At 35.4% G+C, this 14,882-nt stretch overlaps 2 protein-coding genes and 1 long non-coding RNA gene across 3 annotated transcripts in view; 2 read left to right on the top strand and 1 right to left on the bottom strand.

Annotated features, from left to right (window-relative positions):
* The window catches only part of LOC121637832 (complement C3-like), a 42,658-nt gene extending 38,833 nt beyond the window's left edge, over nucleotides 1-3,825 (top strand). The window contains exons 34-43 of the mRNA XM_041982137.1: nucleotides 275-356; nucleotides 504-552; nucleotides 1,365-1,455; nucleotides 1,554-1,643; nucleotides 2,219-2,321; nucleotides 2,580-2,675; nucleotides 2,819-2,908; nucleotides 3,012-3,095; nucleotides 3,286-3,424; nucleotides 3,644-3,825. Of these exons, the coding sequence (XP_041838071.1) occupies nucleotides 275-356; nucleotides 504-552; nucleotides 1,365-1,455; nucleotides 1,554-1,643; nucleotides 2,219-2,321; nucleotides 2,580-2,675; nucleotides 2,819-2,908; nucleotides 3,012-3,095; nucleotides 3,286-3,424; nucleotides 3,644-3,788 (969 nt within the window). The 3' untranslated portion in view covers nucleotides 3,789-3,825. The remainder of the gene's footprint in view (nucleotides 1-274; nucleotides 357-503; nucleotides 553-1,364; nucleotides 1,456-1,553; nucleotides 1,644-2,218; nucleotides 2,322-2,579; nucleotides 2,676-2,818; nucleotides 2,909-3,011; nucleotides 3,096-3,285; nucleotides 3,425-3,643) is intronic.
* Nucleotides 3,826-3,855: 30 nt separating this feature from the next.
* On the bottom strand, nucleotides 3,856-4,854 carry LOC121637907. Its single transcript, XR_006009959.1, has 2 exons — nucleotides 4,155-4,854; nucleotides 3,856-4,117 (listed from the first exon to the last, which is right to left on the bottom strand). It is a non-coding gene; the product is annotated as an uncharacterized LOC121637907 (long non-coding RNA).
* Nucleotides 4,855-14,170: 9,316 nt separating this feature from the next.
* LOC121637831 (complement C3-like) overlaps nucleotides 14,171-14,882 on the top strand; it is a 34,526-nt gene continuing 33,814 nt past the window's right edge. Inside the window, exon 1 of the mRNA XM_041982136.1 lies at nucleotides 14,171-14,280. Coding sequence (XP_041838070.1) covers nucleotides 14,186-14,280 — 95 coding nt within the window. The 5' untranslated portion in view covers nucleotides 14,171-14,185. The remainder of the gene's footprint in view (nucleotides 14,281-14,882) is intronic.

Raw genomic sequence — 14,882 nt, 5'->3', positions numbered from 1 at the left:
TTTGTGCTGCAAAAAGTAAGAGGGACGGTGCACAGTGGTCTGGCGGTTAGCACCGTGGCTTCACAGCAAGAAGGTTGCTCGTTTGAACCTCAGCTGGGTTTAATTGGTTACTCTAAATTCTCCCTAGGAGTGAGCTTTGACATGTCTCTACTGTCAATACCCAATTCTGTGCCCATTTTGATGAACCCGAAAATGAGGGGAAAATATCAAATGAAACCCTAATGCTATGGCTATCCATGTGTTGATTTAAGATGCATGTTTGTCTGTTTTATAGATGGTGTCACTGTATTATGCTCTGCCTGAAAATGTGGAAAGAGAATGTGAGAAGTATGATCTAAAACTACAACTTGTAGAAGGTAATTATTCTTGACCTTCTTTTTATTTTGATTGATGTTGGTTTATATTGTAGCAAAATGTGTTGCTATTTGATCCATTTTGCAGCTATTGCTATTCTAAGATGAATAAAATAGGAGAGAAACTCTCAAATTATTTTGCTTTTGCAGGGAAAGCCACTGAAGGTGGTAAAACATTCAAGCTGAGAATTGATGTTTTGTAAGTACTATCAACATATTTTACTGTATCCTCAACTACACAAATGTATCTATGTGATTCATGCAAACCTTCAAAGTTAGAGGAAATTGTAGGCAAAAGGTTTGCTTATATTTTCTTTCTTTCTTTCTTTCTTTCTTTCTTTCTTTCCTTCTTTCTTTCTTTCCTTCTTTCTTTCTTTTTTCTTCTGCACTCTTGATTGTCTGTGTTTTGCCACTGACATGCAACATAAAGCAAAGAGGCTAGTTTGCCATGTAATTGCATTTTGCCTACTTTTATGTATAGATATAGAGAAGAAAAAAAAAGTAGAGCACACCAACATCAAATACTGTTTATCAAAATGTGGAGAGAAATATAGTAGTAACTGAGAAATGTCTATTTTCCTAGTCAAAACTACTCATGGTTTTTACCCTTCGTTGGAAGGCTACCTGAGCTGGCAAATCTCCACAAATAGTAAAATTTTCGAAATTACAGCTATGATTACATACTTATGCATTACAGCAATCATTATTTAATTGTTGCACACTTTATTTCTGACACTTTTTTTTATTTTGTTTTTTTTTTTATACTTATCATTTTAGTTGTTAAACCTTCATATTAGTGTAAGAATAATTACTGCTCTTCTATTACCAGGTGTATGTTAACCTGAGTTTCCCCCAGTTAAAATGTGCAAAGAAAATAAGATAAAATAGTAATAATAATAATAATAATAATAATAATAATAATAATAATAATAATAATAATCAGCTATGAAAAAGCAATAGAAATGAAAAGTTTTTAAACATCCTTTTATCCATCATTGATTGTGTGTGCAGATATAAGGACTACAACCGTGATGCAGCCATGACAATCTTGGATATTGGTTTACCAACTGGCTACATTTTTGACAAAAGCGACTTGGAGACAGTAAGAGTTGCACACAAAACATAAAATCTGCAGGTTAATATTATTTAAATATAAACCATATTTGTACTAATTAGTTTTTCTACTCTTTCTGTTTGTAGTTGTCCAAAGGACGTGACCGTATCATTTCAAAATATGAGACAGTTGAAGCTCTATCAGACAGAGGCTCCCTCATCATTTACCTGGATAAGGCAGGTGTTTTGTTTTGTGTTTTCTTTGTCGGGGGTGCACTGATTATCCATTCACCATCTTACTGATAAATTTGAAAAAATCTAATGACCTGATCTATTATTATTATTATTGCTATTATTTTTTATGTTCAGGAAATCTCATAACGTGAATAATAAGGAACAAAGGTTATCTTGATCACCGCCTGAATCCAAGAATTTTTTAATGGATTCTTTACTGTGGGGAAATAAGGATAATATTGCCATTAGAGCTTCTAACTCAAAGTAAAGCCCTTAGTCACTGACAAAAAAAAAAAAACAAAAAAAACAAAATAAGCCAAAAAAAAAAAAATTACAATGGCTCGGTGGAGGTCTGCACTCTGAGTGCTTCTAGTTTTAAGTTTCTGAATCTCCCTTTTGTAGTAGCAAATTCTGTTTTTAGAATTACATTCCTACAGTCCAGCGTTTGGGTCCTACTTTCTTGTCTTTACCATGGATTAACATGTCGAGATTGATTTGACCATTGATAGCACAGTACTACAGAAGAGCAAAAATAGAAAAATACATACATACTATACTTTTGTTGCTTCCCACTACAGGTTTCCCACACACGGCCAGACGAGATTTCTTTCAGGATCCATCAAATAATGAATGTGGGCATCTTGCAGCCAGCTGCTGTCTCAGTCTACGACTACTATAACAGTAAGGCTCTTGTTGTATTGGACTTAGTGGAAAAACCTATGCAGTGCCCTTTTTTTTTTTTCTATTTTCTAATAGAGATTTTGTATAGTCCAACATTTAATGCATTTTCTTTAAACTTGGTTAAGGAGTACACGTTTGTACTTTGAAAGGATTAATATGTTTGAAGATATTTATGAGAATTTCACATGTTTTGATGCTGTGGTTAGTCAGCACAAAATATTAAATAGTATAATATTAAATGAAGCTTTCTTGTTGCAGGAAAACCTTGCGTTAGATTCTACCGCCCCGGGAGAAGCAGTGGAGAGCTCCAGACACTTTGTACTAAGGAAAAAGCAGAATGTCTGTGTGCTGAAGGTAACAAAAATATCATAAATACATTTCTAAGCATGCATGTGGGGAGTATATTGTGTTGTGTTGTTATTTTTGTTCATGACAACATCTTTAATTATATTTTCAATATTTATTGTTATTGATTTTCACCACTTTTTCATTTTCAGAGGGCTGCACTTTTCAGAAAAAGCATGATGTCAGCAACAGTGACCGCACTAAGAAGGCCTGTGAAACTCAGAACAGCAAGATAGACTATGGTAAGTGTGTGTGTGTGTGTGTGTGTGGGTGTGTGGATGTGAATTTGGGAATGACGGAGAATGCAATGCAGGCAGTTAACAGTCTCAACTTTTTTTCTTTCAGTCTACAAAGTACAAGTGGAAAATATACAGAATGGTTCGACCACTGACATGTACACCTTGCGGATACTGAAAGTCATTAAGAAAGGTGGGAATAATGTTTCCTTTAGGTTTTCTTGTTCAGCAGAATGATTATTATAAGTCAGGTTGTTTTTTTTTTTTTGTTTTTTTTTCTTTTTTAAGTTAAATTTTACGTTATTGTGTGTAAACTGTTGTGTGGTTTTTTATTCTATTTTCTTTTTATCAAATACTTCAAATGCTTCCTTTTTTTGATACAGGAAGTAAGGACGAAGGCCCTCTAAATCAGCTTCGTGCATTTCTTAGTTATCAGCAATGCAGAGAGGTCCTGGGTCTGGAAAAAGACAAAACCTACCTGATCATGGGAACATCATCAGATATCCATATCATCAATGACCAGTAAGTAATTTGTGTGTTGTATCTCACTGTATGTAGTAAATGACAACAAACAGATTATTGTGTGTGAAATTAAGAAAAAAAATGTTTGCAGTTTATTTTTGTTTAGTGATCTACTCTGATCTTTATTGTATGCTTATTTTAGCATATTATAAAAGCTAGAAAACCTAGATAAAAATACTAAGCACAATTTGTTTATACGTTGTTTTATTTTCTGCACAGGATGCGGTATATGCTCGGTCAGAATACCTGGGTTGAGTACTGGCCCGTACGAGGAGAGTGTCAGTCTCCTAAATACCGACCTGCTTGTTTGGGCATGGAGGACCTCATAGAGCAGATTGAGGACTATGGATGTCAACAGAAGTGAAACTTAACAGAATAAAATCTTTTCTTTTCTGTTTAAATTTTATGTTAATTTTATTTTAATTGATGATAACATTGATGATAAGGGTACAGAAGTTATAAATCCTCTTTTGGACAATAAATATTTAGCATTAATGGCATAAATTAATTAATGCGGTAAATTAATTGAGACCAGAGACTGATGGAGACAGCCAACATTATAACTCTAACTATTCATATTAAAACAATGGTGCACTCAGCTGAAAATATTGTTTTATGATTTCTCAGTCACTGTTAAAAATAACTCTTAGAAAAATTAGTGAAGTTGTGATTAACTTGAGAAAAAAGCATTAACTGTTATTTCATATGGAGTCTCCATTTCTATCTTCACATCTTTTAGCTACTTGTTTGAGAAGAGATAATGTGGAACAACCCAGAGCACTATTTTCTTTTATCTTTTTTGCTTTTCTCCTGAACTCCAGCCACCACGTATAAATGAATGATGGGGGGCTGAATGAATGAATGATTAAATGAATCAAACTATAAATAAACTTTGCTATGCTTAAAACATGCTGAGGGAAAACATGGCATAAGAATTTTTTGACAGTACTGTTATTTATTTGATAGCACAATCTGTCACATTATTCCAGCAGATCATATGTCAGATGGAGACCCACTGCTCAGTGTGTCTGTCCTTTAACTGCTGCTGCAGTTATGACTTTTGTCATGTTGAAAGTGATGCATAAATGTTAAGTCCAGCCATGTTAAGACTGTTGCAGCAAAATATTCCTAACATTCAGCAATCAAAAGCTCACCAAGCAGCTGCTTAGCACTATGAAAATGACAATAACCAATCGCAAAGCAGGATAGAAGTGTATTTGCATGAAGATGTCAGATCAGTTTGACTAAAATAACTGAAGAAATTATATTTTCCTGTTTGAATAAAGGCATAATAAAACACCTTATCTTATTTCTTTTTTGTGATCTCCAGCTCTTTGTGTCTATTGTTGCTTGGGTAGAAACAGTCATCTGAAACAAATTATGACTACCAAAAGGTAGAGATGTATGGCGCCAGTACATAGGAAAACAAAGATGACTCCCCCACCACCACCACTATCCACAAGTGAAATTTCAGAGTTGCAGTGCTACCTGCATGGCACAAACAATGCTTCCTTTTTTAACATACTAAGAATAAAGCTTGATTGTAGATTCAGTTTTAATAATAATAATAATAAATCTTTATTTGTATAGCACTTTTAAAAACAAGGTTTACAAAATGCTGAACAGCACACAGCAAGGTAAGGTAATAAAATCAACAATAAAAAGATACATGCACAAGTACATTTTGAAAATAAAGTAAATAAAAATGTTATAAAAAAGCCAGTCGATAAAAGTGTGTTTTAAGAAGTGACCTAAAAGATTATACTGACGGTGCCAGCCTTATCTCCTCAGGCAGGTCGTTCCAGAGTCGAGGGGTTCGGATGGAAAAACCTCGGTCACCTCTGGTCTTGAGTTTTGACCCTGGCACAGCTAAAAGGGACCTGCCTGAAGATCTAAGGCTGCGGGGAGGCTCGTAGGGTGTCAGTAAATCTGTAATGTAGCCGGGTGCCAGACCTAAACGAGCTTTAAAAGTAATCAGTAAAACTTTAAAATCAATTCTAAAACGTACAGGGTGCCAGTGCAGCGAGGCTAAAACGGGGGTAATATGTTGTCTTCTGCTAAAACCAGTGAGAAGCCGAGCCGCTGCGTTTTGAAGACGTTGGAGGTGAGAGAGGGATTTATTGTCAAGACCGTAGAGGAGGGAGTTGCAGTAGTTGAGTCTGGAGAAAATGAGTGCCCTGATAACTTTTTCTAAATCGGGAAGGGAGAGGACAGGTTTGATTTTACTGATGGTGCGGAGGTGAAGGAAACAGGACTGGGTGACTTTTTTGATGTGAAGATGAAAATTAAGATTGGAATCAAATATGACAGCTAGGTTTCTGGCAGAGGGGGTGATGTTAGAAGAGAGAGGATCGAGACTGTCTTCAATATGGGCGGTGGAGGGAGGAGGGTTGATTAAGATAATTTCAGATTTAGAACTGTTGAGTTATAGAAGGTTTTGTGCCATCCAACTATTCACATCATTGAAACACTCTAACACAGCAGCTAGGCCTCCAGTGTCCCCTGGTCTCAGCAGGAGGTAACACACCTTCCAGTCCAAGTTTTGATATTATGTGTATTTCTTCAAAACAGAAAAAAAAACAAAAAAGAAAAGAAAAGATACCAGAATACATCAAGAGATATTAAGAGGTAACCCTGTCTTACTTTGATCCATTCTTCTCCAACTTGCTGCCTCCTCAAAGGGATTTAGCTTAAAAATGATAGAATCTTGCCTTTATGTAAACACACTTTCAAAGTTTCTTGGTTGTTATGGTACATTTCTGGGGCAATTCTGCTTTGCATTAATAAATTAATAATTATGGTGTAATGATAATAGAAGTCAATATCAGTCCATTTCAATTTTATCTTAAAAGAACAAAATAAATAACGAGATCTGAACCAGGCAGTACATTAGAATTATAAACCAACATAATTACAAGAGTTCATCTAGTAATTATTATTATTAATTTTTATTATTATTGTTATTATTATTATTTTATTTTATTTTATTTTATTTATTTATTGCCAATGATTGTGGGCATTATCTGACGAGTTAGAAGCTGCAAAGGCAAAATAGTTCCTATCTCGCAATTGTAAAGAATACTTAAAAAATTAATTGATCCAGATAATAATCTGAATCATCCTGAAAAATCACGTCCTTGTACACAGTCACCTGGAAGTGTTCATTCTAACAGGAAGTAACATCAGACCTTTCACAATAAATCTGATTGCACAGAAATACATAACAACTTATTAGATCTACGATAACACAAGGATTGGCTTACATTTACATTTACAGCTAATTTAAAATTGAATTAAAATTAGATACTTTAGATTACATCAGTGTTAGGCCCAATTTGTGCTTGACACAGAAGACGAATACACAGACAGACGGACAGTTTCGTCCATATCCTGCGTTGGTTATGTGCCTTATTTGGTCTGTTTACAGGGAACGAAGCTATCTGTCGCTTGATGCAAAAGATGGAGCAATCCTATCAGAAATTGTGGGGGCAGTGCTGTACAGAATAGCTGACACGTGACCAGCGAAAAAACAAAACCAAAGAAGAAAAAGAGGATCAGGAAGAAAACAAAAAAGCAGAAGAAGAATGAAGAAGAGGACAACTGTAGAAAGTGCACAAGCTTTTGAATAAAGACTGTATGCGAGTGTTTAGGGTGTGTTGAAAGGTTAGTAATAACTTTATAACGATGCATAACTGCCGCCAAACGTTGTCTGAAACTGACGTCAGCTGACGGGAGTGAACTCTGAACCTAGCACTGCCCACTAGTGGAAGACTTGACTTAACAAACATGGCAACACAAAATACAAATGGAAGTATGGAGACGGCGATGCATGAAAACATTTGAAATGGATTTTGCTATTTACACATGTAAGGGAGCAAAAATGAGCCTTTATTCTGTTTATATTAGATAACAGGGAAGGACAGTGCAGTTTGCACTATTTCCAACATCAGTCAGCATAATTTCCAGTAAGTTGGTTCTTATCATTGTTTTTGCCGGCCTCAGTAAAACGTATCCAGAACTATGATGAAATGTTATATTGATTCAGTCTTGAACTTTCCTTTTTTATTTATTATTTACTAACCTGGGTAAACAGAAACTTTACCAAACTCCAACCATTGTTGCAAAACATTTCACAAATTATCCAATCAAACCAAGGCCACTAAGAGAACTTTTTTAGTTTTAAACTGGAAAAAACTTAATTTCAAAGAACAAGTCAGAAACCTAAACTAAAATAATCTTCATAGTTGCATCTAAAACAGAATAGTATTAATAATTTGAATATTTGGACATCTGTTTAAAAATAATACATTTGAATACCATTTCAATGTTTTGTTAGTAAACTGAGGGAAAACATTGAGTTCCTCTGAAGAAAGGTAACTCAAAGAAAAAAGAAAAAAATGAAAAACACAAAAACTGTTTCCAGATTGGAAGAGTTGTGGAGACTGTTTTCACAAATATGCATCCTCTACATGTCTTAACTTCAAGATAGTCTTATATTTTCTCTTTTTTTTAAGGTAATTTTCTCTTTTGTTTTATTTCAAATTGTGATAGTATTGATTGTGCAACTGTGTAAGTGATAAAGTTAAAACAACAAAACCAGAAAGCAGAAAATATTTAAACAGAGGGCAAAGAAAAAATAAAAATAAGAATTACTTAAATAAATAAACAAACAAACAATAAAAAAAAAAATAATAATAAAAATAAAAAATAGTGGTAAATAAGTCCCAAACAATTCCTGGCAAGTCTTAAGTGTGGATGTAATGTTGGCCATCATAATAAAGTTTAGGCATGTATATACATACATAATGAATTGTGATGATATTACTGATATTAACAATAATCACAACAGCAACATAATAATAATAATAATAATAATAATAATAGTTCTGAGGCTAGAAAGGATGCTAAAGCCTGGGCTGAATCAGGAAGACTTAAATGTGGCCATGTATATATATATATATATATATATATATATATATATATATATATGCATCTATCCTTTGAAAGAAATCTTAGAAACAACCACAATATGACACAATATTTATATTTTACTAATGTCTCAAAGGCGTTTGATTATGTAATTAATGAAAAGTTATTTTCTTAATTATACAAGAGAGGTGTACCTTTTAGTGAGAATTCTGGTCTATTGGTATGCTCATCAGTTGACGTTTGTAAAATGGGGAAAATGTTTGTCTGCACCATTTAGTGTGTGAAATGGAGTGAGACAGGGCACCATTTTGTTGTCTAACATGTTGTCTAACGTGTACATGAACAATTTATCACGACTTTTAAAGAGGTGTGGAATAGGTTGTAGGGTTAGCAACAATACCATCAACCACCTAATATACGCTGATGATTTTGTGGTTTTTTGTCCTTATAGCAGTCCCGGACTGGCCATCGGGAGCAGCGGGACTATTTCCAGTGCCCTTGGCTCTTAAGTGGCCTAACTGGAGAAAGAAAAGGAAAAAAAGAAAGAAAGAAAGAAAGAATAAAAAGTAAAAAAGAATCATGTTGAACTATATTGGTACAGCTGATTGGTCTGCAGAAACTGGCACCGCCCACCAATAAAATGATTTGTGTTCGTCAGTTTTCACCTTCACCAATTGGCGATTGATTAAAAATATCAGTCGTCAAGTTTTATTTTCAACACGAGAACTAATCACGAGAGCACGTGGAGGCGGAACAGAGAGAGACAAAGGAATGTGGTGCTGGTAGCCTACTGATTGACTCGAAAAAAAAGAGGAAAGGAGGAGTAGAAAGAGAACTTATGAAAAAAAAAGAAGGCGCTTGAAGAGGAGGCGGGAAATGCCGGAAAATTTCCAATATTTTCAGATCCTCCACCAGCAGTGGTGTTCAGTCACCCGCGATGTCACGTGTGTTAACCGTTAAATAAATGGCATGCAGGGGGGGACAGCGTGTTGTTTGGGAGCATACTTTTATCTGAACATGATGATCACTGGTTGAGATTCTCCATGAGCCTTTTATGTTGCTGTAATAACGAGCTGGTAGGCTGCTACCTCCTGTCTAAACTGCATTCTATTGGAAATGGTGCATTGGTTTGTTGTTTTATTATTAAACCTCACATCAGCCAAAACACAAATACAAATTCATATCCTAACTGTTTATAGGTCATATTTGGGGCTTCCTGGTATAACCTGGATCAGGGTTGGCTGGGACCCAAAGTCAGGCTGCGAGTCATACACTTACTCAGGCCACCCCAACACATAGACTGCATGCATACACCAGCACCAATATTCACAAATAAAAACATGAAGTGGTCAACAGCAAGTTCACCTGATGTGATTCAAATAACATCAGAAAATTAAAAAGTCTTCTAAACTTAAGCTGGGCTTACACCAGAAGACTTTAAAAGATTTGCAAAAGACTCTAGAAAACTACCAGCTCACATCTAAAGACAAATGTTTTAAGTCTCAGCCTAGTCTTAGACTGAGATTTGACGAAGACTGTGAATCTTTTGGGGTCACTATTTACAAGACTACAACTAGATTCTTTTAGCATTTTATTGTGATATGTTGGACAGTTGATCTCAAACAGGGCTGATCTGCCCACAGTAAAGCAAACATGGGGAGAATTTCACTCCAGGAGGGAATTACACATCATCACTATTATGTGTGGCTTTGCATCTCCAGGTGTTACACCGACTCATCAGAATCTGGAGGGATGAATGAGTTTCTATTCTTCTCTCATTTGTTAGATCATTATACTGTGGTACATAAATGATCCACAGCAGACGTTTATCTCTTAATAACCATCCGCTCCTCTTTCTGGACGGTCCACCGACGACGTTTCATCACCACTTATTGTTTTGGTTTTTTTTTTTGTTTGTTTGTTGTTTTTTTTTTTTTACGTCCGCTTTCGCCGGTGTTCTGACTGTCAGGATTCCTGTTTCTGCTTTGTCAGAGCTCATCTATTGGTTGTTGATCATGTTTCGTCACTGCGACTTGCGATAATATCAAACATGTTTGATATTGTCGCCAGTCCAAGACTAGGGAAAGATTGATGTTAAACAGCGCAGATTACCAGCTTAAACCCAACGGTCGAGATGAGATGACCGGAGCGCGCTGTGACTCCAATAAAACTCCTAAAAAATAAAACTAGCCATAACGGAACTGAGTGCCATTTCGAACGTGGTCTATTAAATCAGTTTGGGTACCATGCAGGGCTAGTTTTTGGTCATTTATAAGTTAGAACTGTTTAGATTTGTTCAGCTAGCCAGCAGTCACCTTTCATACACACCAAAGAGTGTATTCACTTGATCTTAATGTAATTCTTTATACATTTTGTTAGAGCATATGTTCGTTTACTCCTAAAACACACAATAGTCAAAACGATGGTTAATGAAGTAACTTACCCCAGGTTGGTGCGCCACAGCGATAGCTGCCAAGAGGTCCGACAGGAGAAACTCTGGAGACGTTGGTCTCACGACCATTCACTCTGATTGGTTAAGCCCCGAACCCCTGAGTTTTCTTTACAGCAGAAAAGTTTGACATACAAGTTCAGATTTTTGATGCGCAACTTCTCACATTGTATTCTACAAGTTTCCACATCAAATCTACAAGTTTGTTCATTTTGGCACATTTTTACCTTCATACCTGCCTACCCCGATAAGTATCTGCTTCTCGCCTCAATGTTATGACCATTGCCTGCCTGACCCCGCCTTTCTGTGGATTGTGGACCACCACTGTTTCCTCCTGGGATCCCCCTGACTTTTAATATTGACCCTAGATTATGATTTTCTTTTTTTTTTTTTTTTTGGAGAACTGGTTAACACAGGCTGACCAAAGCTTCAGAACCAGTTTTACAGAGTTTCTTTTGGGACTGATCCAAGCTGGACTTTCCTTTCCTGCCTACCAATGCAAACCATTCACCCCTAATCAATACCACCAGCCAAGCCGTGGTACCAGACTGTACCAGCAGACAGAGCCTCCAGACCCAAGCCGACGAACCATCATGTGGGACAAACCTCCTTCCTCCCTGGAAGCTGCGAGTCGGAGCTACCACCTACTCAGGCCTCCCCTGGAGCTGAGCGTCACCACAACGGTCGTAAGTTGCCTCTGGTCCAAACAGAACCGGACTGGTCCTCCTCCGCTTGTCTGCCAAGGAATGGTTGGTTGTCTGACAGTGACCTTAGCAGTTTTACATCGTAGTTAAACTTCCAGCTTTAAACAGATTTGATTCAGTCTTCCCTCTTTTTCCTTTTAGGATTCAAAGACCCCCCTTTTTTTTCTCCTCCCAGTTTTCTTAAACCTTAGTTTAATTAACGCCATTGGTTAATTAACCTTTTGTTTCTTTTCTTGCATACAGTTCATTCATTCTGACACATTACATGGAAATAAGATTCTGGTTTGAACACCATATTCTGCATTTTACAATGTTTGGTTCATTTTCCCATGCAAACTCCTTTTGTAAATATTTCCTTTTCATTTATGCATGATTAGACTAGTAATATTTCATATTTATCCTAAACTGGTCTGGTTATTGTGAACTCCTCCTTTGAGTCCCGTTATGGTTCCCCTCAACTTAAGAATTCATGTTATTAGCTTCCTGGGACTGATCGATAACTGACTGATTTGACTAGCTTGAATTAATGAATTTATTTAATCTAGTACTCTAATGGTGTCCACACAGCCATTAAATTAATATTAAGAGTTATCTGTGCGGTGCTGCCCGAGGTATAAAGATTTTGACTAATAATAATTTTATGAAATTATTAAAATGATTTTAACAAACATGTTTAATGATGCTAAATTGTTACACTAGGTTTTAGTTAAAACTCCATATGGAGTGTGTGTGGATGTGTTTCTGTTCCCATGGTAATGACATGGTTTATTTTCCTGCATGAAATATTTGGCAGGTCCTGCTGAGCCAAACATGTCTTTGCAGGTGGGCTCCTGCATGATAAAGTTTGGGAACCCCTCCTAAAGTTGGACAGTCTCTTATCTAAGTTGAGAAGACTTTTAATTTTCTGATGTTATTTGAATCACATCAGGTGAACTTGCTGTTGACCACTTCATGTTTTTAGTAGTGAATATTGGTGTTGGTGTATTAAATGTACTACAGTAAACTTGCATCTAAATGATTTGCGGACAAAATGAAACAATCATGTTATTTATCTCAACAGAAGACCATCATTAATATAATAGTACTGGTTTGACTTTTGTATTGAGAAGAGAGAAACACTGGACTAGTGATTTGTAGTTTTACATGAATGTTGGTCTAGAATAATGAGCTTTGGTGATTATTAAGTCCATGTGTGTGTATGTACACTTGCACAAGTGTGAGCATATGCATGCAGTATATGTGTTGGGGTGTTCTGAGCACCACCAGTTTGCCTTGCTCTGCTCTCGATCCAATAACACAAAGAAGGTCCTGCCACCTTCTCTCTGCTAACCGCTGGGTTATAGCTTGTCTTTAAATTTACATTAACAACAAAGTTAGTACACATGCCATATTACAAATCTGAATTTTACATTATCTCTGCAACAGAAGCTGATTTTGGGCATGTAGGTGCAGTGTCACAGTGGTGAAACCCCCCAAAACCACTTTGTTCTCCTTATTTATGACAAATCCGACAGTTTTACAGCCTTCCATTTAAAGGATGCTGCAAAATGACCCCTCTGATAGATCACACAATTAATCACTAGGTTGTTGTGTGGTGGTCGAGAATACCAGCGCATCTTATCGTGGGAATCGTGGCACAAAAAGTTTGAAAACGACTGCCATAAGGTGTTGCTTTTATTGTTGATTTATTAAATATCTATTGGCCTATATAGATTTTAATTCACGGCCTTCACATTTTGCCGTGTAATAAGTATACAAAGGGTGGTGCTCAACAGGCTTGATTTTTATTAATAGTCATTCTTTAATGTTAATAAAGTGTTGTTAAATTAATATTTCAATATTAATATTTCATATTAATATTGGGTGCTATAACACTAAATATCACTACATCAGACAAAACAGGGTCATGAGGAACAACTGTTAGCTCTTCACTATCAATGCTATATGTCAGAACAATATCAAGAGTATGATTATAAGGCTGCGTAGGTCTGTGGACATTTTGTGGTAATCCAGTTAAATTTAACTTTAAATTTCAAAGGCAGAACTTTATAACTATGTCATTGTCATTAACAAAACAAAAGAATTTAAGCACATAACTCAAATTTAAAGCACAGCGATAATTAGTCACTACTAAAAAGTTTATCTTCAAACAAACTCTGGGCTAAGAGTGCACCTGCACCTAAAATAAAATCTATCTTTAATGTCAAAGAGCAAAACAAATTAATTAGTCGTAATTTAAGGATTTTACCCTCTGAATCTTTTATTGTAATTTTATGTTTTCTTATGTTGTGCCACATATGATTTAGTTTTATTCTGGGCATAATTTCTTTCAGTGGCTTTCCTTGCATAAATGAGAGTTTATTTAGGATAATTCTAATAATTAAAAAAAATAAAGACTACATTTTAAATTTGTAGGTCAGTATAAACTAAATGAGGCAGTTTGAAAGCATTTATTATAGTTTGTTATTATCACTTTTCTACCGTGCACCAGTAATGAACAGGAGGGATAACTGCAGCAAGCAAATACTGTATAGTTTTAGTGCTCTTTGATTTGTTTAAAACATTTGTAAAGCACTGTGACACTTTCTTCTTCCTGGATGAGACAAAAAGCACAGGAGGAGTTATCTAGTTCAAGTGGATAAAAGAGTGTCACAGAGCCAGAGTGCACAAACAGCAGATATGGGATCAGTAGGGAGGCTGAGTGGGATCCAGCTTTTGCTGGTGGCCTTGGTGGCGTTTTCCTCTCTGAATAATCCAGCTGCTGGAGAACAGTTGTAAGTCACATGTTGCTCTACGACTTAATGTCTCTTCAAAAATGATTTTAGGTTAAAATGACAGAAATATGTGTTTATATATATAAATTTGTTGTTCTTGCTAATTCTGTACATTTCTAGTGATCATGCTAGTTTTGCATAAACAAACGACTGATTATGTTGTAATAGATAAATACATTCCGTTGTTGTCTTTGTATTTAAAAACAAAATTTGATTTGTAATGTAAATAAATCAAAACAGAATAAAAACAAACAATTTCATATATATATATATTATATTTTCTATATATATTATATTATATTATATTTTATATATAATACATATATATATATATATATATATATATATATATATATATATATATACATATATATATATATATATATATATATATATATATATATATATACACTACAGCTCAAAAACTCGGGATTACTTGCCGATTAAATCAAATAGGAAACGGATGTCAATGAAAAAGTAGGTTAGGTCTGAGCATGTCTCATCATTCCACAGATTAGGAGTAACAGCTATGAAATTATCACTTCTGTTTAATGCTTTGAGTAGTTGGGAAACGCTCCAACCCAGCAACAAAACTAACATCA

This window comes from Melanotaenia boesemani, chromosome 4, assembly GCF_017639745.1.
Source record: "Melanotaenia boesemani isolate fMelBoe1 chromosome 4, fMelBoe1.pri, whole genome shotgun sequence".
In the NCBI taxonomy this organism is placed as follows: Eukaryota; Metazoa; Chordata; class Actinopteri; order Atheriniformes; family Melanotaeniidae; genus Melanotaenia; species Melanotaenia boesemani.
The sequence above is the reverse complement of the archived record's forward strand: the minus strand, read 5'-3'. Positions and strand labels throughout refer to the sequence as shown.